Below are 24,677 nucleotides of genomic sequence, written 5' to 3' on the forward strand. Positions count from 1 at the left end.
GTAGAGTAGAGTGGCTTAGAGTAGAGTAGAGTGGCTTAGAGTAGAGTGGCTTAGAGTAGAGTAGAGTGGCTTAGAGTAGAGTAGAGTGGCTTAGAGTAGAGTAGAGTGGCTTAGAGTAGAGTGCTTAGAGTAGAGTAGAGTGGCTTAGAGTAGAGTGGAGTGGCTTAGAGTAGAGTAGAGTGGCTTAGAGTAGAGTAGAGTGGCTTAGAGTAGAGTGCTTAGAGTAGAGTAGAGTGGCTTAGAGTAGAGTGGAGTGGCTTAGAGTAGAGTAGAGTGGCTTAGAGTAGAGTAGCGTGACATAGAGTAAAGTGTCATAGAGTGGAGTGGAGGGATATAGAGTCGAGTTGTGTAGAGTGGAGTGGAGGGGAGTGGCATAGAGTGGAGTGGCTTAGAGTAGAGTGGCTTAGAGTAGAGTAGAGTGGCTTAGAGTAGAGTAGAGTGGCTTAGAGTAGAGTAGAGTGGCTTAGAGTAGAGTAGAGTGGCTTAGAGTAGAGTGCTTAGAGTAGAGTAGAGTGGCTTAGAGTAGAGTGCTTAGAGTAGAGTAGAGTGGCATAGAGTAGAGTGGCTTAGAGTAGAGTGGCTTAGAGTAGAGTAGAGTGGCTTAGAGTAGAGTAGAGTGCTTAGAGTAGAGTAGAGTGGCTTAGAGTAGAGTAGAGTGGCTTAGAGTAGAGTAGAGTGGCTTAGAGTAGAGTAGAGTGGCTTAGAGTAGAGTAGAGTGGCTTAGAGTAGAGTAGAGTGGCTTAGAGTAGAGTGCTTAGAGTAGAGTAGAGTGGCATAGAGTAGAGTGGCTTAGAGTAGAGTGGCTTAGAGTAGAGTAGAGTGGCTTAGAGTAGAGTAGAGTGGCTTAGAGTAGAGTAGAGTGGCTTAGAGTAGAGTGCTTAGAGTAGAGTAGAGTGGCTTAGAGTAGAGTAGAGTGGCTTAGAGTAGAGTAGAGTGGCTTAGAGTAGAGTAGAGTGGCTTAGAGTAGAGTGCTTAGAGTAGAGTAGAGTGGCTTAGAGTAGAGTAGAGTGGCTTAGAGTAGAGTAGAGTGGCTTAGAGTAGAGTGCTTAGAGTAGAGTAGAGTGGCTTAGAGTAGAGTAGAGTGGCTTAGAGTAGAGTAGAGTGGCTTAGAGTAGAGTAGAGTGGCTTAGAGTAGAGTAGAGTGGCTTAGAGTAGAGTAGAGTGGCTTAGAGTAGAGTGCTTAGAGTAGAGTAGAGTGGCTTAGAGTAGAGTAGAGTGGCTTAGAGTAGAGTAGAGTGGCTTAGAGTAGAGTGGCTTAGAGTAGAGTAGAGTGGCTTAGAGTAGAGTAGAGTGGCTTAGAGTAGAGTAGAGTGGCTTAGAGTAGAGTAGCGTGACATAGAGTAAAGTGTCATAGAGTGGAGTGGAGGGATATAGAGTCGAGTGGTGTAGAGTGGAGTGGAGGGGAGTGGCATAGAGTGGAGTGGCTTAGAGTAGAGTGGCTTAGAGTAGAGTAGAGTGGCTTAGAGTAGAGTAGAGTGGCTTAGAGTAGAGTAGAGTGGCTTAGAGTAGAGTAGAGTGGCTTAGAGTAGAGTAGAGTGGCTTAGAGTAGAGTGCTTAGAGTAGAGTAGAGTGGCTTAGAGTAGAGTGCTTAGAGTAGAGTAGAGTGGCATAGAGTAGAGTGGCTTAGAGTAGAGTAGAGTGGCTTAGAGTAGAGTAGAGTGGCTTAGAGTAGAGTGGCTTAGAGTAGAGTAGAGTGGCTTAGAGTAGAGTATAGTGGCTTAGAGTAGAGTAGAGTGGCTTAGAGTAGAGTAGAGTGGCTTAGAGTAGAGTGGAGTGGCTTAGAGTAGAGTGGAGTGGCTTAGAGTAGAGTGGCTTAGAGTAGAGTAGAGTGGCTTAGAGTAGAGTAGAGTGGCTTAGAGTAGAGTAGAGTGGCTTAGAGTAGAGTAGAGTGGCTTAGAGTAGAGTAGAGTGGCTTAGAGTAGAGTGCTTAGAGTAGAGTAGAGTGGCTTAGAGTAGAGTGGAGTGGCTTAGAGTAGAGTAGAGTGGCTTAGAGTAGAGTAGAGTGGCTTAGAGTAGAGTGGCTTAGAGTAGAGTAGAGTGGCTTAGAGTAGAGTAGAGTGGCTTAGAGTAGAGTAGAGTGGCTTAGAGTAGAGTAGCGTGACATAGAGTAAAGTGTCATAGAGTGGAGTGGAGGGATATAGAGTCGAGTGGTGTAGAGTGGAGTGGAGGGGAGTGGCATAGAGTGGAGTGGCTTAGAGTTGAGTGGCTTAGAGTAGAGTAGAGTGGCTTAGAGTAGAGTAGAGTGGCTTAGAGTAGAGTAGAGTGGCTTAGAGTAGAGTGGCTTAGAGTAGAGTAGAGTGGCTTAGAGTAGAGTAGAGTGGCTTAGAGTAGAGTAGAGTGGCTTAGAGTAGAGTAGAGTGGCTTAGAGTAGAGTGCTTAGAGTAGAGTAGAGTGGCTTAGAGTAGAGTGCTTAGAGTAGAGTAGAGTGGCATAGAGTAGAGTGGCTTAGAGTAGAGAGGCTTAGAGTAGAGTAGAGTGGCTTAGAGTAGAGTAGAGTGCTTAGAGTAGAGTAGAGTGGCTTAGAGTAGAGTAGAGTGGCTTAGAGTAGAGTAGAGTGGCTTAGAGTAGAGTAGAGTGGCTTAGAGTAGAGTAGAGTGGCTTAGAGTAGAGTGCTTAGAGTAGAGTAGAGTGGCATAGAGTAGAGTGGCATAGAGTAGAGTGGCTTAGAGTAGAGTGGCTTAGAGTAGAGTAGAGTGGCTTAGAGTAGAGTAGAGTGGCTTAGAGTAGAGTAGAGTGGCTTAGAGTAGAGTGCTTAGAGTAGAGTAGAGTGGCTTAGAGTAGAGTAGAGTGGCTTAGAGTAGAGTAGAGTGGCTTAGAGTAGAGTAGAGTGGCTTAGAGTAGAGTGCTTAGAGTAGAGTAGAGTGGCTTAGAGTAGAGTAGAGTGGCTTAGAGTAGAGTAGAGTGGCTTAGAGTAGAGTGCTTAGAGTAGAGTAGAGTGGCTTAGAGTAGAGTAGAGTGGCTTAGAGTAGAGTAGAGTGGCTTAGAGTAGAGTAGAGTGGCTTAGAGTAGAGTAGAGTGGCTTAGAGTAGAGTAGAGTGGCTTAGAGTAGAGTGCTTAGAGTAGAGTAGAGTGGCTTAGAGTAGAGTAGAGTGGCTTAGAGTAGAGTAGAGTGGCTTAGAGTAGAGTGGCTTAGAGTAGAGTAGAGTGGCTTAGAGTAGAGTAGAGTGGCTTAGAGTAGAGTAGAGTGGCTTAGAGTAGAGTAGCGTGACATAGAGTAAAGTGTCATAGAGTGGAGTGGAGGGATATAGAGTCGAGTGGTGTAGAGTGGAGTGGAGGGGAGTGGCATAGAGTGGAGTGGCTTAGAGTAGAGTGGCTTAGAGTAGAGTAGAGTGGCTTAGAGTAGAGTAGAGTGGCTTAGAGTAGAGTAGAGTGGCTTAGAGTAGAGTAGAGTGGCTTAGAGTAGAGTAGAGTGGCTTAGAGTAGAGTAGAGTGGCTTAGAGTAGAGTGCTTAGAGTAGGGTAGAGTGGCTTAGAGTAGAGTGCTTAGAGTAGAGTAGAGTGGCATAGAGTAGAGTGGCTTAGAGTAGAGTAGAGTGGCTTAGAGTAGAGTAGAGTGGCTTAGAGTAGAGTTGCTTAGAGTAGAGTAGAGTGGCTTAGAGTAGAGTAGAGTGGCTTAGAGTAGAGTAGAGTGGCTTAGAGTAGAGTAGAGTGGCTTAGAGTAGAGTGGAGTGGCTTAGAGTAGAGTGGAGTGGCTTAGAGTAGAGTGGCTTAGAGTAGAGTAGAGTGGCTTAGAGTAGAGTAGAGTGGCTTAGAGTAGAGTATAGTGGCTTAGAGTAGAGTAGAGTGGCTTAGAGTAGAGTAGAGTGGCTTAGAGTAGAGTGGAGTGGCTTAGAGTAGAGTGGAGTGGCTTAGAGTAGAGTGGCTTAGAGTAGAGTAGAGTGAATTAGAGTAGAGTAGAGTGGCTTAGAGTAGAGTAGAGTGGCTTAGAGTAGAGTAGAGTGGCTTAGAGTAGAGTGCTTAGAGTAGAGTAGAGTGGCTTAGAGTAGAGTGGAGTGGCTTAGAGTAGAGTAGAGTGGCTTAGAGTAGAGTAGAGTGGCTTAGAGTAGAGTAGAGTGGCTTAGAGTAGAGTAGAGTGGCTTAGAGTAGAGTAGAGTGGCTTAGAGTAGAGTAGAGTGGCTTAGAGTAGAGTAGCGTGACATAGAGTAAAGTGTCATAGAGTGGAGTGGAGGGATATAGAGTCGAGTGGTGTAGAGTGGAGTGGAGGGGAGTGGCATAGAGTGGAGTGGCTTAGAGTTGAGTGGCTTAGAGTAGAGTAGAGTGGCTTAGAGTAGAGTAGAGTGGCTTAGAGTAGAGTAGAGTGGCTTAGAGTAGAGTGGCTTAGAGTAGAGTAGAGTGGCTTAGAGTAGAGTAGAGTGGCTTAGAGTAGAGTAGAGTGGCTTAGAGTAGAGTAGAGTGGCTTAGAGTAGAGTAGAGTGGCTTAGAGTAGAGTGCTTAGAGTAGAGTAGAGTGGCTTAGAGTAGAGTGCTTAGAGTAGAGTAGAGTGGCATAGAGTAGAGTGGCTTAGAGTAGAGTGGCTTAGAGTAGAGTAGAGTGGCTTAGAGTAGAGTAGAGTGCTTAGAGTAGAGTAGAGTGGCTTAGAGTAGAGTAGAGTGGCTTAGAGTAGAGTAGAGTGGCTTAGAGTAGAGTAGAGTGGCTTAGAGTAGAGTAGAGTGGCTTAGAGTAGAGTGCTTAGAGTAGAGTAGAGTGGCATAGAGTAGAGTGGCTTAGAGTAGAGTGGCTTAGAGTAGAGTAGAGTGGCTTAGAGTAGAGTAGAGTGGCTTAGAGTAGAGTAGAGTGGCTTAGAGTAGAGTGCTTAGAGTAGAGTAGAGTGGCTTAGAGTAGAGTAGAGTGGCTTAGAGTAGAGTAGAGTGGCTTAGAGTAGAGTAGAGTGGCTTAGAGTAGAGTGCTTAGAGTAGAGTAGAGTGGCTTAGAGTAGAGTAGAGTGGCTTAGAGTAGAGTAGAGTGGCTTAGAGTAGAGTGCTTAGAGTAGAGTAGAGTGGCTTAGAGTAGAGTAGAGTGGCTTAGAGTAGAGTAGAGTGGCTTAGAGTAGAGTAGAGTGGCTTAGAGTAGAGTAGAGTGGCTTAGAGTAGAGTAGAGTGGCTTAGAGTAGAGTGCTTAGAGTAGAGTAGAGTGGCTTAGAGTAGAGTAGAGTGGCTTAGAGTAGAGTAGAGTGGCTTAGAGTAGAGTGGCTTAGAGTAGAGTAGAGTGGCTTAGAGTAGAGTAGAGTGGCTTAGAGTAGAGTAGAGTGGCTTAGAGTAGAGTAGCGTGACATAGAGTAAAGTGTCATAGAGTGGAGTGGAGGGATATAGAGTCGAGTGGTGTAGAGTGGAGTGGAGGGGAGTGGCATAGAGTGGAGTGGCTTAGAGTAGAGTGGCTTAGAGTAGAGTAGAGTGGCTTAGAGTAGAGTAGAGTGGCTTAGAGTAGAGTAGAGTGGCTTAGAGTAGAGTAGAGTGGCTTAGAGTAGAGTAGAGTGGCTTAGAGTAGAGTGGAGTGGCTTAGAGTAGAGTGGAGTGGCTTAGAGTAGAGTGGCTTAGAGTAGAGTAGAGTGGCTTAGAGTAGAGTAGAGTGGCTTAGAGTAGAGTAGAGTGGCTTAGAGTAGAGTGCTTAGAGTAGAGTAGAGTGGCTTAGAGTAGAGTGCTTAGAGTAGAGTAGAGTGGCATAGAGTAGAGTGGCTTAGAGTAGAGTAGAGTGGCTTAGAGTAGAGTAGAGTGGCTTAGAGTAGAGTGGCTTAGAGTAGAGTAGAGTGGCTTAGAGTAGAGTAGAGTGGCTTAGAGTAGAGTAGAGTGGCTTAGAGTAGAGTAGAGTGGCTTAGAGTAGAGTGGAGTGGCTTAGAGTAGAGTGGAGTGGCTTAGAGTAGAGTGGCTTAGAGTAGAGTAGAGTGGCTTAGAGTAGAGTAGAGTGGCTTAGAGTAGAGTATAGTGGCTTAGAGTAGAGTAGAGTGGCTTAGAGTAGAGTAGAGTGGCTTAGAGTAGAGTGCTTAGAGTAGAGTAGAGTGGCTTAGAGTAGAGTGGAGTGGCTTAGAGTAGAGTAGAGTGGCTTAGAGTAGAGTAGAGTGGCTTAGAGTAGAGTGGCTTAGAGTAGAGTAGAGTGGCTTAGAGTAGAGTAGAGTGGCTTAGAGTAGAGTAGAGTGGCTTAGAGTAGAGTAGCGTGACATAGAGTAAAGTGTCATAGAGTGGAGTGGAGGGATATAGAGTCGAGTGGTGTAGAGTGGAGTGGAGGGGAGTGGCATAGAGTGGAGTGGCTTAGAGTAGAGTGGCTTAGAGTAGAGTAGAGTGGCTTAGAGTAGAGTAGAGTGGCTTAGAGTAGAGTAGAGTGGCTTAGAGTAGAGTAGAGTGGCTTAGAGTAGAGTAGAGTGGCTTAGAGTAGAGTGCTTAGAGTAGAGTAGAGTGGCTTAGAGTAGAGTGCTTAGAGTAGAGTAGAGTGGCTTAGAGTAGAGTGGCTTAGAGTAGAGTGGCTTAGAGTAGAGTAGAGTGGCTTAGAGTAGAGTAGAGTGGCTTAGAGTAGAGTAGAGTGGCTTAGAGTAGAGTAGAGTGGCTTAGAGTAGAGTAGAGTGGCTTAGAGTAGAGTGCTTAGAGTAGAGTAGAGTGGCTTAGAGTAGAGTGCTTAGAGTAGAGTAGAGTGGCATAGAGTAGAGTGGCTTAGAGTAGAGTGGCTTAGAGTAGAGTAGAGTGGCTTAGAGTAGAGTAGAGTGGCTTAGAGTAGAGTAGAGTGGCTTATAGTAGAGTGCTTAGAGTAGAGTAGAGTGGCTTAGAGTAGAGTGGAGTGGCTTAGAGTAGAGTAGAGTGGCTTAGAGTAGAGTAGCGTGACATAGAGTAAAGTGTCATATAGTGGAGTGGAGGGATATAGAGTCGAGTGGTGTAGAGTGGAGTGGTGTAGCGGGGAGTAGCATAAAGTAGAGTGGAGTGGAGAAGAGTAGCAGAGTTGTGGGTGTAAGTCGCTAAAGCATCAATAGAGATGCAGAGAGGGTGAAAACATAAATACGACGTGTCATGAACTTATTAATTGTAAAAAAAAGCCTGATGTAAAATAAAAGTGCCTCTTTTGAAAGCATTCCTCACCCTGGTTTAGGGAGAACAAAGATGAGGAATAACACAAGCACTTGGTCCGTGCTCCAGAGGGGAGCTAACACAAGAACAGCAGGGAAGCCTGCAGGAGCTAAGCCATCGAAAGAATGCACAAGAGAGTGACAACGAAAACACCAATCTTGTGCAGTGGCCGGGTCGTCAGCCCACTGAATAGTAAACAATGGGCCAGATGTAGGTAGGCTTTTACCGGTCGGTAACGGCCGAAATCGTCCGTTACCGACCGGTAATAGCCTTTTCCTACGTAGGTGGTATATTTACCGATTCAGTAAATACCGAATCATCATTTACCGATTCGGTATTTACCGAATGGGTAAATGAGATGTAGGAAGCACTTTGAAGAGTGCTTTTGTGCTTTAAGGATTCGTTATTTACCACCAACTATTGGTTGGTGGTAAATAAGGAATTCCTGTGTAAATGCAAATGTGTGCATTTACACCTGTGCCATGTGACAGACATACATGTATGTGTGCCACATGTGCACACCAGCACTATTCAGGGGTGCAGCAGGGTGTCAAAGTGACACCCTGCCACCCTTGACTTTTTCACAATTTTACCGAATCGGTATTTACCGATTCGGTAATTGACATTCATTCCTATGGGCCTCCAGACCCATAGGAATGAATGGCAAATACCGAATCGGTAAATACCGATTTGGTAAATACCGAATCTTACCGATTTGGTATTTTTTACCGAATTTTTATCTACATAGCAATTACCGATTCTAAAATACCGAATCGGTAAAATTCGGTATTTTAGAATCGGTATTTTAAAATTACCTACATCTAGCCCAATGTGTCTCACTGCACCGTGCATGCACCTTCTGGGCCAAGATCTAACGTTCTGCCAAATTTGGTGTCATTCCATTCAGCCATTTTGACTTTCGCAGACTCTAATTATCCTAGGAAAGACTGCATGGAGAAAACCCCTCCTGGGACCCCCCCCTTTGTCTCTCTCTCTCCTCCTACCTCCAAGAAGTATCACCCCAAATCTTTACACGAAGGAGCTGAGGTGAAAAAAGATATTGTTTGGGAAAATGTCATGAAGATTCGTCAAACCGCGCCAAAGTGATAGGGGAAACTCGGGCCATATTATCAAGGACGGGGGATACATTATCGCCGCTTTTATCGGCAGGAAACTGCTGCTAAAGTGGCAATAATGGGCTTGATAATACGCCCTTGTGAATTCCCATAGAAGCCCAGCTTAACACCATAACCTGGGCTGCTATGGGAATTCACAAGGGCGTATTATCAAGCCCATTATCGCCGCTTTAGCGGCACTTTCCTGCCGATAAAAGCGGCGATAATGTATTGCCCTTGCTTGATAATATGGCCCCAAATTATCCATATCCTATGGAAACGTGGTCCTAGCTATAAATACCTCCTGGCGAACTATATAAAATAAATATACTTATTTTTGTTGATAATCTGCCATGGACCCCGCCCTCCTGGCGCTCCTCTAGGGCCCTGGTGACTCTGCTGCCTCCTTTCTCATCTTATATTTGCTCTTCTGGAAGCACCGGTTGTGGTGGTGGGGAGGGGGGGGGTTGAGGGGGGCTCGGAGGCCGCTGAGATCTTTCCCCTCAGGTTCGAGACTTCCTGCTGTAAAGCATGTGTACAGGCTGATCATTGCGAGGGGGCAGAGCGCCCCCCCCCCACCCCAGTGACAGGCCGAGCAGCAGAGCCACCCCCCCCCCCCCACCCCAGTGACAGGCAGAGCAGCAGAGCCCCCCCCTCACCCCAGTGACAGGCCGAGCAGCAGAGCCCCCCCCCCCCCCCCCCGTGACAGGCCGAGCAGCAGAGCCCCCCCCCCCCCCCCCCCCCGTGACAGGCCGAGCAGCAGAACCACTGCCCCGTGCACACACCGTGCGCCAGAAGGCCAGGCCGCGGTACCCAAGAGAGCCGAGCCCGATGACATCACTCGCACACATCCAGCCAAGGAGACGGTTCCCATGGCAACCAGGACATTTCATAACTGCAGAATGCGGCCCGGGGATGGATGCTGCTTACAGCAGAACATGCGACGGGGGGGGGGGGGGGGGGGGGGGGCTGGAAGCATCACGGCTAACTCACTGGGTGACACTGACACCCTGGGGTTCCCTGAGGGTGCTGCTCATCTCACTGGGTGACACTGACACCCTGGGGTTCCTTGAGGGTGCTGCTAACTCACTGGTTGACACTGACACCCTGGGGTTCCCTGAGTGTGCTGCTAACTCACTGAGTAACACTGAGACCCTGAGGTTCCCTGAGGGTGCTGCTAACTCACTGGGCGACACTGACACCCTGGGGTTCCCTGAGGGTGCTGCTAACTCACTGGGTGACACTGAGACCCTAGCGTTCCCTCAGGGTGCTGCTAACTCACTGGGTGACACTGACACCCTGTGATTCCCTGAGTGTGCTGCTAACTCACTGGGTGACACTGACACCCTGGGGTTTCCTGAGTGTGCTGCTAACTCACTGGGTGACACTGACACCCTGGGGCTCCCTGAGGGTGCTGCTAACTCACTGGGTGACACTGACACCCTGAGGTTCCCAGAGTGTGCTGCTAACTCACTGAGTAACACTGAAACACTGGGGTTCCCTGAGGGTGCTGCTAACTCACTGGGTGACACTGACACCCTGGGGTTCCCTGAGTGTGCTGCTAACTCACTGAGTAACACTCAGACCGGAGGATTCCCTGTGTGCTGCTAACTCACTGAGTAACACTCAGACCGGAGGATTCCCTGTGTGCTGCTAACTCACTGGGTGACACTGACACCCTAGGGTTCCCTGAGTGAGCTGCTAACTCACTGAGTAACACTGGAACACAGGGATTACCTGAGTGTGCTGCTCGTCTCACTGGGTGACACGGAGTCCCTGGGATTCCCTGAGGGTGCTGCCAACTCACGGTGTAACAACCAGAACCTGGGGCTCCATGCATGCGCTGCTAACTCACTGAGTAACACTGAGACTGTGGGATTCCCTGAGTGTGCTGCTAACTCACTGAGTGGCACGCAAACCCCTCGATTCTCTATGTGTGCTCTGAACTCGCTGTGTAACTCTCAGGACATGAGATTTCCTACATGTGCGCTGAGTCACAGAGTAACACTCAGACCCTGTGATTCGCTGAGTGTGCTGCTAACTCAACGAGTGACACTCAGACCCCGTGATTCCTTGAGTGTGCTGCTCACTCAACGAGTAACACTCAGACCCTGTGATTCGCTGAGTGTGCTGCTAACTCAACGAGTGACACTCAGACCCCATGATTCCTTGAGTGTGCTGCTAACTCAACGAGTGACACTCAGACCCCGTGATTCCTTGAGTGTTCTAGTAACTCAACGAGTAACACTTAGACCCCGTAATTCCCTGAGTGTGCTGCTAACTCAACGAGTAACACTGAGACCCCGTGATTCCCTGAGTGTGCTGCTAACTCAACGAGTGACACTCAGACCCCGTGATTCCTTGAGTGTGCTGCTCACTCAACGAGTAACACTCAGACCCCGTGATTCCCTGAGTGTGCTGCTAACTCAACGAGTGACACTCAGACCCCATGATTCCTTGAGTGTGCTGCTAACTCAACGAGTGACACTCAGACCCCGTGATTCCTTGAGTGTTCTAGTAACTCAACGAGTAACACTTAGACCCCGTGATTCCCTGAGTGTGCTGCTAACTCAACGAGTAACACTGAGACCCCGTGATTCCCTGAGTGTGCTGCTAACTCAACGAGTGACACTCAGACCCCGTGATTCCTTGAGTGTGCTGCTCACTCAACGAGTAACACTCAGACCCCGTGATTCCCTGAGTGTGCTGCTAACTCAACGAGTGTCACTCAGACCCCGTGATTCCCTGAGTGTGCTGCTAACTCAACGAGTGACACTCCGACCCCGTGATTCCCTCAGTGTGCTGCTAACTCAACGAGTAACACTCAGACCCCGTGATTCTCTGAGTGTGCTGCTAACTCAATGAGTAACACTGAGACCCCGTGATTCCCTGAGTGTGCTGCTAACTCAACGAGTGACACTCAGACCCCGTGATTCCTTGAGTGTGCTGCTCACTCAACGAGTAACACTCAGACCCCGTAATTCCCTGAGTGTGCTGCTAACTCAACAAGTGTCACTCAGACCCCGTGATTCCTTGAGTGTTCTAGTAACTCAACGAGTAACACTCAGACCCCGTGATTCCTTGAGTGTTCCAGTAACTCAACGAGTAACACTCAGAGCCCATGATTCCCTGAGTGTGCTGCTAACTCAACGAGTAACACTCAGACCCCGGGATTCCTTGAGTGTGCTGCTAACTCAACGAGTAACACTCAGACCCCGTGATTCCCTGGGTGTGCTGCTACCTCAACGAGTGACACTCAGACCCCGTCATTCCCTGAGTGTGCCACTAACTCAACGAGTAACACTCAGACCCCGTGATTCCCTGAGTGTGCTGCTAACACAACAAGTGACACTCAGACCCCGTGATTCCCTGGGTGTGCTGCTAACTCAACGAGTAACACTCAGACCCCGTGATTCCCTGAGTGTGCTGCTAACTCAACGAGTTTGCAAAAAGCACAGTTGATGGACAGAATGTGGAACAATGTCATAAATTCACCCCAGTACAAGGATCTGGGCCTAAATCCATCGTTTTTTTGCACTCCACACCACCCTGGGTTAGACACTGGCTATATGCAAATCAGCTCTGACCCTGTGCCTCATGGGAACAGTCCAGTCCGAACTACCAAGCCATGTCTTTCCCAGACCGGAATCAAGCATCCAAGGACCGGTTTCTGGCTATCAGCCTTCTTCAGCCTGGATAGCTTGACTCCAGTGGTGTGGAGAGCCTGGGACTCACGTCTGAGCATCCCCAGCCCACTCGGGGTGAAATTGCAAAAAACAGAGTCAAGCTATCCAGGCTGATGAAGGCTGATAGCCAGAAACCGGTCCTTGGATGCTTGATTCCGGTCTGGGAAAGACATGGCTTCTTGGTAGTTCGGACTGGACTGTTCCCATGAGGCACAGGGTCAGAGCTGATTTGCATATAGCCAGTGTCTAACCCAGGGTGGTGTGGAGTGCAAAAAAACGATGGATTTAGGCCCAGATCCTTGTACTGGGGTGAATGTATGACATTGTTCTACATTCTGTCCATCAACTGTGTTTTTTGCAATTTTCACCCCGAGTGGGCTGGGTATGCTCAGACGTGAGTCCCAGGCTCTCCACACCACTGCAGTCAAGCTATCCAGGCTGATGAAGGCTGATAGCCAGAAACCGGTCCTTGGATGCTTGATTCCGGTCTGGGAAAGACATGGCTTGGTAGTTCGGACTGGACTGTTCCCATGAGGCACAGGGTCAGAGCTGATTTGCATATAGCCAGTGTCTAACCCAGGGTGGTGTGGAGTGCAAAAAAAGATGGATTTAGGCCCAGATCCTTGTACTGGGGTGAATGTATGACATTGTTCTACATTCTGTCCATCAACTGTGTTTTTTGCAATTTTCACCCCGGCTGGGTATGCTCAGACGTGAGTCCCAGGCTCTCCACGCCACTGGAGTCAAGCTATCCAGGCTGATGAAGGCTGATAGCCAGAAACCGGTCCTTGGATGCTTGATTCCGGTCTGGGAAAGACATGGCTTGGTAGTTCAGACTGGACTGTTCCCATGAGGCACAGGGTCAGAGCTGATTTGCATATAGCCAGTGTCTAACCCAGGGTGGTGTGGAGTGCCAAAAAACGATGGATTTAGGCCCAGATCCTTGTACTGGGGTGAATGTATGACATTGTTCTACATTCTGTCCATCAACTGTGTTTTTTGCAATTTTCACCCCGAGTGGGCTGGGTTTGCTCAGACGTGAGTCCCAGGCTCTCCACACCACTGGAGTCAAGCTATCCAGGCTGATGAAGGCTGATAGCCAGAAACCGGTCCTTGGATGCTTGATTCCGGTGCAAAAAAACGATGGATTTAGGCCCAGATCCTTGTACTGGGGTGAATGTATGACATTGTTCTACATTCTGTCCATCAACTGTGTTTTTTGCTAACTCAACGAGTAACATTCAGACCCCGTGATTCACTGAGTGTGCTGCTAACACAACAAGTGACACTCAGACCCCGTGATTCCCTGGGTGTGCTGCTAACACAACAAGTGACACTCCGACCCCGTGATTCCCTGAGTGTGCTGCTAACTCAACGAGTAACACTCAGACCCCGTGATTCCCTGAGTGTGCAGCTAACTCAACAAGTGACACTGAGACCCCGTGATTCCCTGAGTGTGCTAGTAACTCAACGAGTGACACTCAGACCCTGTGATTCCCCGAGTATGCTGCTAACTCAACGAGTAAAACTCAGACCCCGTGATTCCCTTAGTGTGCTGCTAACACAACAAGTGACACTCAGACCCCGTGATTCCCTGAGTGTGCTGCTAACTCAACGAGTGACACTCAGACCCCGTGATTCCCTGAGTGTGCTGCTAACTCAACGAGTGACACTCAGACCCCGTGATTCCCTGAGTGTGCTGCTAATTCAACGAGTGATACTCAGACCCTGTGATTCCCTGTGTGCTGCTAACTCAACCTGTAACACTCAGACCCCGTGATTCCCTGAGTGTGCTGCTAACTCAATGAGTAACACTCAGACCCCGTCATTCCCTGAGTGTTGCTCACTGTGTAACACTAAGATCCCTGGGACCACTTGTGTGCTGAATTGCAAAGAGATGAGTGAGTTACCTCACCTTGTCCCAACCCCCACTGATTGTTTGGCGCGCGCACTTACTTTCGGCGATGAGGTTGATCTCCGTAGAGATGGCGGTGCCCAGCTCGTTGCTGACGTAGCAGCGGTATTTCCCGCGGTAGTCCTTCATCACGATGCCGTTGCTGTTTGGGATGGTCAGTGTGCCGGAGTTCTCCCTGGTCTTTACCCGTGGGACCTTCAGAGGATCGAAGAGGGTGCCGTTCTGGGTCCAGCGGAACCTGGAGGGGAGAGGACAGCGGGTAACTCCTTGGGGCAGCGCCTCTGTGAGCCTTCGGTCATAGATGATGGAGCACATCATTCACTAAACCCAGGGCAGTGAAGGCTGTACACATGTGCGCACAAGTCGTTGTTCTTGGATAATATTGTTCTCAATTCAAATAGCAACACTCAACTCCCCGTGGCCCACTGCTCACAGGCCACAATCCTCAATGAAACAATACCAATAGGAAAGGAACGTATCCCCTTCTTTCAATGTTATCACTCAGTTATTGAATTTCTCAAAGAAAGTCCAGTCCACAGGTCATTTTTTCAGTTCCAAACAATTTTTGTTACAAATTTATTAAAGAAAGAACATCACATAATGTCATTCATTCAATGTCATCAAATCTTTTCAGACAATTTCATTAAATCTTTTCAGCCACAATCTCATCAAATCTTTTCAGCCTATGCGTTTCGACCTAACCCGTACTTCATCAGAGCTGAAAAAAAGAAAATATATACACCAATCAATTCCATACAATGTGATTCACTATTCTGTTATACATTATACTGATACAAAAGCACTAATCACAAAAAACAATTCAAATCCAGAATACCACATAAACTTTTGGATGCCTGCCTATATCGATTATAACAAACATACACCCAGGACGGGATTTCAAATAGTCCAATTGTCATTAATAATACACTTCATTAGTATATCTTTAAAATTATCAAAAGAGACTCTCTCCATATTCATTCACATTGTTAACCTCATTTTTACATTCTTGCGCATTCGACATGATGATGACATTCAAATACCCAGGTTATTTACCTAAGAAAAACCTCCATTGCCTCATCGTTTCTCTCCTATATACCAGGGACATCCCTGTTCTCTTACTTTGCATTATTATAAGCCCTTATTTACTATTGTTCACTGCTCATTAAGGAAGAGTCAGAAATTCTCCAAAAATGTTCTAAATTTACTCAGAGGCCACCTGTGTAATTTTCTTTTTAATTTAGGAGAGAAACGATGAGGCAATGGAGGTTTTTCTGTCAAATGTGGAATGCATAAGAATGTAAAAATGAGGTTAACAATGTCAATGAATATGAAGAGAGTCTCTTTTGATAATTTTAAAGATTTACTAATGAAGTGTATTATTAATGACAATTGGTCTAGTTGAAATCCCATCCTGGGTGTATGTTTGTTAGAATGGAGATAGGCAGGCATCTAAAAGTTTATTTAGTATTGTGGCTTTGAACTGATTTTTCCGAGTAGTGCTTTTGTATCAGTATAATGTATAACATAATAATGAATAACATTGTCCGGAATTGATTGGTGTATATACTTTCTTTTTTTCAGCCCTGATGAAGTCCGGGTTAGGACGAAACACGAAGGCTGAAAAGATTTTATGAAATTGTGACTGAAAAGATTTGATGAAATTGAATGAATGACATTATATGATGTTCTTTCTTTAATACATTTGGAACAAAAATTCTTTGGAACTGAAAAAATGGCCTGTGGACAAGACTTTCTTTAAGAAATTCAATAATTGATTGATAACATTGAAACAAGGGGATACGCTCCTTTCCTATTGGTATTGTTTCACGATGGAGCACATGTTTGGATGGACATGCTGACCAATGACATCACCTCAAGGATATCAAGTGCGTAAAAGAGCGGGTGTAATGAATGGATGAACATGGACACGATTACATGGATATGTGGAGGTTCTGGCTGTACATTTTCAAATACATTTTCACAAATATGGCAAAGTTAAGTGGGAGTGTCATGTCTTTTCACTACTTGTTTGTAAAGCAATGTTTTAAAAAAAACATTTCAAATTACTGGAGTAAAAGCAAATGCATGACTCAGAGTATTTAAAAACTTCGAAATTTGAATAAAAGATTCCAATATATATAAATGGCATTCTTTATTTTCCAAACGCTTTTCACTCACAGAACTGAACAGATTTAAAAAGAATAAGAAAGTATCAGAATGCTTGCTAAGAGCTATGTAACTTTTCACAGGACTCAGAACTGAAACAATTCTCCAGCCATTTGATCCTCAAGAAAAGTTACTGGAGACGAGCCATCCCCTTTACAGTCACGCTAAGTACACCTTCTGCCTCAAAGGGCAGCGGAGTGAGTGCAGAAGCAGCCCCCCCCACCCCCAGGGCCATTGAAGCGTTGAAGCCTTTGTGTCTGTTCCAAGGCCTGTACTCTGAGGCAATATGTGTAGTATGGAAGATACAGCAAAACCAAACCTTAGAGTGGAGGGAGGCAACATTCAGAGCACGGGTGGGTGTTTCGGGGGGCAACAGCACACAAGGGAGAGCAAGAAAAGTGCAACCTCAAGGAGTGCTGACTTAAAAAAGAATAAAGTAGTCCCCTGAATGTGAGCAGTGGAAGGATTCAAGCCGTCCAATCAAAAGGATGGTAAAGAAGCTTTGCTCCAGAGGAGGGACAAAAGAAACAGAAGAGAAGGAAAGCCGCTGAATGAGAAGAAAGCCGACCAATGGCAAACAGTTGGCTGACACAAAGCCCTTTCTAAGTTTTTGGTATAGCTCACAGGAGGTGTTTCAACCACAGATAGCTGAAAGCGGTCTGTAAGTGAGACCCAAGAAAACAGTGCATCTGCCCCTTTGGGATTACTCCCACAATTAGGTGGAGATTTGCAATTTTATCAACTTCAACATTTTTTCAAGAGTACTCCTAGAAACCTGCAAATTACCCCACTTGGGGGCAGTAGACCCCGTTTGCATGTGTAGCTGTTCATATTGTTGAATCGCGGATGCAAACATACTTTTGCCTATTATATGTATACATTTTTTGACCATGCTTAAAATGTTTTACCCCTGGAGAACTCCCTTTCTTTACACACCCCCACATTATGTGACAATGCTTAAAATACTTTACCCCATAGAGAAACCCCCTTTATTTACACCCCCACCAAACTAAAAGGTGTTTCTTTCCCGTTCCACCATGAAATGGATTAGCTCCTGTGATTGGTAGGAGTAAATTGCTGAATGTTTCTAAGGTGGAAATGAGTCTTGGAGAAATTTCTGAATAAAAAGACAGTTATAGGTTTGTGTTTGTTGCAAAACTTTGAGGGCACCAATCTGCAGCGCCCACTCCCTGCCTCTTAAAAAAATTTACTACTTTGAAATTTTACACCATATAGAGGTGGTATTATGCAAGTAAATCTCTTTATTTCTTCTGCAAAGACACCTCAAATGTGATTTTTTTTCTGTCAGGCCCAAAGAATCAATATTTCCTCCGGTGTATTTCACATGTTAACGGAATAGTTTGTATCCACCTAATTAACTAATTTCTCCTGAATTGTCTTCCACCTTTTCTTTATAAGGTATGTCAGGAGCTCGTCTCAACGGTTGCTTTTAAAGCGCTCCACTGCCCTTATGGCTATGTCGGCGCTACAGAAATACTATGAATAAATAAAAAGTATTTCTAATTATGTGTAATGGTTAGTTTGATGCAACGCTATGAAATAATTTTACGTAGAGATGTAGGAAAATCAGTGAGCCTGCGGAGTCATTGACAAACTCACAGGAAATGCTGTGTCATTCATTGATGACCTCACAGAACACGCTGTGCCATTGATGACCTCACAGAGCAAGCTGTGCCACTGATGACCTCACAGAACACGCTGCCATTGATGACCTCACAGAACACGCTGTGTCATTGGCAGCGTGTTCTGTGAGGTCATCAATGGCAGGGTGTTCTGTGAGGTCATCAAAGAGTGATGCACCATATTCTCTGAGTTCTTCAATGACACAGCGGGTTCTGTGAGGTCATCAAAAAGTGATGCAGCATATTCTGTGAGTTCATCAATGACACAGCGTGTTCTGTGAGGTCATCAATGAGGGATGCAGCATATTCTGTGAGTTCATCAATGACGCTGTGTCATTGATTAACTCACAGAACACACTGCATCACTCATTGATGAGCTCACAGAACACGCTGTGTCATTGATGACCTCACAGAACACGCTGTGTCATTGATGAACTCACAGAATATGCTGCATCACTCATTGATGACCTCGCAGAACACGCTGTGCCACTGGTGACCTCACAGAATATGCTGTATCATTGATGACCTCAGAGAACACGCTGTGCCACTGATGACCTCGCAGAACACGCTGTGCCATTGCGGACCTCACAGAACACGCTATGCCACTGATGACCTCACAGAACACGTTGTGCCACTGATGACTTCACAGACCACGCTGTGCCACTGATGACTTCATAGAACACGCTGTGTCATTGTGGACCTCACAGATCTCGCTGTGTCATTGATTAACTTACAGAATATGCTGCATCACTCATTGATGACCTCACAGAACAAGCTGTGTCATTGATGACTTTGCAGAACACGCTGTGCCACTGATGACCTCACAGAACACGCTGCCATTGATGACCTCACAGAGCACGCTGTGCCATTGATGACCTCACAGAACACGCTGTTATTGATGACCTCACAGATCTCGCTGTGTCATTGATTAACTTACAGAATATGCTGCATCACTCATTGATGACCTCACAGAACAAGCTGTGTCATTGATGACTTTGCAGAACACGCTGTGTCATTGCGGACCTCACAGAACACGCTATGCCACTGATGACCTCACAGAACACGCTGTGCCACTGATGACTTCACAGAACACGCTGTGTCATTGTGGACCTCACAGATCTCACTGTGTCATTGATTAACTCACAGAATATGCTGCATCACTCATTGATGACCTCACAGAACACGCTGTGTCATTCCTCGATGACCACACAGCACACACTGTGGCATTGCTGGCCTTACTGAACATGCTGTGTCCCTGCTAACCCTACATAGTACACACAGTGACGTACACCAATGACTTCACAGAACACGTTGTGTCATTGATGAACTCACAGAATATGCTGCATCACTCATTGATGACCTCACAGAACAAGCTGTGTCATTGATGACCTCACAGAACAAAGCTGTGTCATTGATGAACTCACAGAATATGCTGCATCCCTCATTGATGACCTCACATAACACGCTGTGTCATTGATGACCTCACAGAACACGCTGTGTCATTTATGAACTCACAGAATATGCTGCATCCCTCATTGATGACCTCACATAACACGCTGTGTCATTGATGACCTCACAGAACACGCTGTGTCATTTATGAACTCACAGAATATGCTGCATTACTCAGTTTGAAAGCTTTTATTCGGTTAAATGAATCAACCATATAAGCAAATACAATCATGAAACAATCTACAATAGTTATAAAATGGTAAACTACAGAGTTAAAAATATGTACATAGGGGTTCATTGGCATATTTATTTATTTATTTATTTTACAGATTTCGAGAGCGCATGGCTGCCCGTGAGCGTCCCACCGCTAGTGATAGATCAGTAGAAATTTGAAGAAGAAGAGAATTAGGGAAACAGCCAGGTCTTAAGTGCTTTACGAAATGGAAGAAGATTGGGCTGGGCCTGAATGTCTGGGGGCAGTGTGTTCCACAACTTAGAGGCATTGTATGCAAATAGTCGGCCTCCAGAGCGGGCCTTCCTAATCCTAGGTACTAATGCCAGGTTTGAATGTGAGGAACGGAGGGTTCTGTTAGTTTTGTAAGGGGCGATCAGGTCCTTTAGAATGGGTGGGGCCTTTCCGTACAAGATTTTATGGGTGGTGCAAAGAGCTTTAAAATGCACCTTTTCCTGGATGGGCAGCCAGTGCAGGGATTTAAGGGCTGGTTTAGCTGAGCATCGGCGGTGTGTCCCCGTGAGAAGGCGGGCGGCAGTGTTTTGCACTGTCTGGAGTTTTGCCAACACCTTATTGGGGGCCCCTAAGTATAGGGCATTGCCATAGTCCAGACGGGACACCACAAGGCCCTGAATCAATAGTTTTTGGGATTGTGCAGGGAGTAGAGGGAGGATTTTTCTGGAGGTCCGTATGAGGCCATAGCACGTTCCAGCCGTTTTTCTGGCTTGGGTGGAGAAGTTAAGACCCTCGTCCAGCCAGATCCCTAAGCTCTTGATTTCATGTTTAGGATTAGGGGGTGTGCCCATACAGAGAGGCCACAAGGACTCGGGCGGAAGTGTGACTGGTTGCCCATGACCATGATCTCCGTCTTTTCACTATTGAGCTTAAGGCATATAAAGATCCTGATGCAGAAAGTGCAAGTACATAATCCCTATATAGACCCTGGCGATTTATGTAAACATTTATATTCCTAATACAAAAAGTGCAAGTGCAGTGCAGAAGGTTGCATGTAATACCCTAAAAAGATCATACAATCAAGAGTCAATGATCATCGATTTCCTAATACTAATAGATTTCAAAAGAAATGTAGCTGAATAAAAACTCAATCCTCGGTCCTCTAGTCTAAGGAGCAACTTCATAGCGTCTTTAGTAGATTTTATATAGTAATATAAAAAGAACGGTTTTAAGTAAAATTTCCTTAAATGAGAATACAATTTACAAAATAATAACATATGGCGGCAGCTTTGTCGAGAAACTCCATCACATGGGCATGGTTCAGTAGAGCACTGTTTCATAACTGGAAAATTGACAAGATGATGTATGGTACCCAATCTTAAGCGTGTTATCACAAATCGATGAGATGTTCTTGTCACGACTGACAGGTAGCTCTGAAACCCCTGTTTGAGATCCAGTTGCAGATAAAAGGTAAAAGTTTTTTGGTTCTTAATAACACGGGATCGGGCCTCTATTTTATGGGCTAATAGAATTGATGTTATCTCCCTTCTGTTAACAGAATCTGCACACCCTGGATCCAGTCGGATATCACAGTTAAATAGAAATTTAAACCAGTAAGAGATATAATTAAGCCAGGGTATTTTTAATCAGTTCTCCATTTTGAGGCAGTCTCGTATTATAAATTGAGTAAACACTGTCTCTTCTTTCAACCATATAGATTTCCAAAGTAGAAGAGGGCGCAATGAGGCCAAATCAGCAATATATTTAATGCCCACTTCGCGGTGAATAAGTTTCATGGAAGCCGATGGTGGGACACACAACAAGCGTTTTAAAAACAAATTTTCAGTTTGTTGTAATAGATTACCATGGCAGTGTCCCCAAACAGCTGCGCCATAAAGTGCAGCAGTAACACATCATATCTCAAAAATTGTCAGGTTCCTACCGCAAGCCATAACAAAAGTTTTAGATTTATTAATTAAGAGCTTTCTTTTTGCTGCATCACTCATTGATGACCTCACAGAACACGCTGTGTCATTGATGAACTCACAGAATATGCTGCATCACTCATTGATGACCTCACAGAACACGCTGTGTCATTGATGAACTCACAGAATATGCTGCATCACTCTTTGATGACCTCCCAGAACACGCTGTGTCATTAATTATTATTATTATTATTATTATTATTTTGAAGCTTATAAAGCGCACGGCTACCCCCAACGGGGGTGTCCCGGCGCTGCAGACAGCCGATACCAGAGAGATTCAGTGGGAGCTAGAATTTGGAAAAGAGCCAGGTCTTAAGTTTCCTCCGAAACAAGGATTCGGTAGGGAGAGATCTGAGCTCTAGCGGGAGGCTATTCCAAAGTTTGGATGTGGCCACTGCAAAGGCCCGGCCGCCTGTTCGTGCAAGACGGAAGCGTGGAGTGTACATCAAGCGAAGATGGTTTGATCTAAGGTCGCGTACTGATTGAGTGACCTTAAGTCTGTGCCTCAGGTATGCCGGGCCTCGAACATTGAGAGCCCTAAAGGCGATGACTAAAGACTTGAATTGTATACGTTGACTCACTGGCAGCCAATGCAGTGTGGCCAGGAATGGTGTAATGGAGTGGCGATATGGAATGTTACAGATCAGCCTGGCGGCGGCATTCTGCACTATCTGTAAGCGCTTGATGAGATAAGCCGGGGCTCCCACATACAGACTGTTTGCATAGTCCAAGTGGGACGTGATCAAGAGGTGGACCACCGTCCTTCGTGAATCAAGGGGGAGAAAGGGAACGATCTTCTTGATCATGCGGAGCTTTCCGAAGCAAGATGCCGAGACTTTGTTGATTTGTGTTTTACAGGACAGCGCTGTATCAAATAGGAAGCCTAAATTACGGGCAGATTGAACTGGAGCAGGGGGGGGATTCAGTTCTGTAGGCCACCATATGTTGGCTGGTATGGGAGCTTTTTGATTGAAGAATAAGACCTCCGTCTTATCTGTATTCAATTTGAGGTTATTAGTGGTCATCCAGGATGCGATGTCAACCAGGCAGTGACGGAAATTAGCCATATTGTCATCAGAGTGATCTCTAAAAGCAAACACAAGCTGAGTATCGTCAGCATAAGAGATCACTCTGACACCCCAGGATTCCACCAACTTCGCTAGTGGGGACAGATAAACATTAAAAAATAGAGGACTGAGTGCTGAGCCCCGCGGAACCCCCCATTCCAGTGGTTTCTCAGTAGTGACATACGGCCTGAGGAAGACCCGTTGCGATCTATCCTTCAAGAAGGATTTCACCCAAGCCAGGGGTGTCTCCCCAATGCCCACCTCCTGGAGACGGTCCAGGAGGATGTCATGTGATACCATATCGAAAGCTGCGGATAGGTCGAGGAGGACCAACATGGCCTCCTCTCCCCTATCCACACACTCACGAATCGACTCAGACACCTCCAGTAATGCAGACTCAGTACTAAAGCCTGGTCTAAAGCCCGACTGAGAGTCATGCAACAAATGATGTAGTTCCAAGTATTCAGACAATTGCTCCTGTACCACCTTCTCCAAGACTTTTGCTGGTTTAGGAAGAAGTGAGATAGGCCGGTAGTTACAGAGACATAGCGGATCAGCATCCGCTTTCTTCAGAAGGAATCAGCATAGCCTGTTTCCACAGCGCGGGGGACAGGCCAGAGCGCAGCGAGGCGTTCCATATTTCCAACAAAGGATCAATCAGTAGCGGGGCCAGATCACCCAAGATCTGAGCAGGAGCCGGGTCAAGAGGAGAACCTGATTTACAGTTATGAAATAAAGACAACGCGCATTGATGTAGCAGACTATAATGTTACTGCATCTATACCAATCTTGGCCACATACAGGGCTCACTTGACAACTGACTTGCCTCTTAGTTCACTGATGGCACTGTTTCCAGAGTGGAGCGGGGGCAGGAATGATTCTAAGTTCATGTTTAAAAACTATCACTTTTAATATGTGCTTCTCAGAGCAGTGTTACAATTAGGGGTGGGAGGAATTTGCGAAATTGACTTTCGCGAAATTGCGCAAAATCTCTGCGAGCATGCGCAACTTTCGCGAAGATGCTGAGATTGCTTTTCCCACCCGTTCGCGATGTGTTTTTGCGTGCTCGTGTGGAAATGTACCTCTAATTTACCCATGCGGTCGCTAATGGGCGCGGCCATCTTGCTCGCGATGCTCATTTCCTCTTCCGGGTCGAATGACGTGTTCACAATCGCAAACTTGCGCGGGATAGGACGACCAGTTACCAACAATCCAACATCTCGTGGCGCACGCGAACGGATAGGAAAACTCGTCGGCGAATGCAGGGACCCGGTAAGTCTCTAACGCGCGTGCACGAGTGCATTTTTAAAGCGCGAACAAGAAAAAACTTCAGTTTTGTGGCAGATTGCGAAAGTTTTGACATTTTCGCGCTTTCCGCGGAACGCGAAAATTTAAAAATATCGCAAATTCCGCAAGCGTAATGAAATTTACCGCCCAGGCCTATTTATAATGTGACGTTTTCATGTTAAAACTTCCACGTGTTAAAGAAAAGCACTTTTTTGAATGTTGAAGAAACTTTATCATATTTTACCTGATGTTTGTTGTATGATTTACAAACAAACTTTTTCAAGGCTCGGCTCGTGACGAGCTCTAAGAGCCGAGCCAGGCCCGTTGCTCGGCTCGCCCTGTGGATTTGTTGGTTTGCCCACCTCTGTTCAGAAGTGAGGGGGCTGGTCTAGGAAGTCCTCCTCTTACCCGTAAAGCTTCAATCCCTCTCTCCGCCCTCGATCCCTTTCTCTTCTGTCTCTTCCTCTCTCTCATCGTTCACTTTGTTCCCTCCTTTTTCACCACTTTTGATTCTTTCCCTTCCTTTTTCTCAAGCTCTTCCCATTCTTTCCTTCTCTAGCTCCGTCCCTCGTGCCCTCTCCTCTCTTCCCCCTCTCTCCCCCCTCTCTCCCTCTCTAGCTCTGTCCCTCGTGCCTTCTCCTCTCTCCCCCTCTCTCCACCCTCTCTCCCTCTTTAACTCGGTCCTTCGTGCCCTCTCCCTCGTGCCCTCTCCTCTCACCCCCCTCTCTCCCCCTCTCTCCCTCTCTAGCTCGGTCCCTCGTGCCCTCTCCTCTCTCCCCCCTCTATCCACCCTCTCTCCCTCTTTAACTCGGTCCTTCGTGCCCTCTCCCTCGTGCCCTCTCCTCCCTCCACCCTCTCTCCCCCCTCTCTCCCTCTTTAACTCGGTCCTTCTTGCCCTCTCCCTCGTGCCCCCTCCTCTCTCCCCCCTCTCTCCACCCTCTCTCTCTGTGTTGGACCCGGCCTCGTGGCGTGGTCCTCATTGACCCGTAGTGATCCCTCCTAACCCGTGCAGCTCCCCATGGCCCTGATTCCCCCGACCATTCCCTCCATGACCCACATCCCCGACACTGGGCTTCCCCGTCCTCTCCCTCCATTTTCCCTGATACCTGAGGCCGATGCCCATGTCCCTGCACCTAAGATGGCCGCCCCGGCC

General features: G+C 46.7%; 1 protein-coding gene across 2 annotated transcripts in view; it reads right to left on the minus strand.

Annotated features, from left to right (window-relative positions):
• Window positions 1-24,677, minus strand: part of L1CAM (L1 cell adhesion molecule) — a 699,580-nt gene that overhangs the window by 92,833 nt on the left and 582,070 nt on the right. For both annotated transcript variants that reach the window (XM_078664585.1, XM_078664586.1), the window contains one exon: window positions 13,782-13,978. In XM_078664585.1, the coding sequence (XP_078520711.1) occupies window positions 13,782-13,978 (197 nt within the window). The remainder of the gene's footprint in view (window positions 1-13,781; window positions 13,979-24,677) is intronic.

Source organism: Lissotriton helveticus, chromosome 10 (genome assembly GCF_964261635.1).
Source record: "Lissotriton helveticus chromosome 10, aLisHel1.1, whole genome shotgun sequence".
Classification (NCBI taxonomy): domain Eukaryota; kingdom Metazoa; phylum Chordata; class Amphibia; order Caudata; family Salamandridae; genus Lissotriton; species Lissotriton helveticus.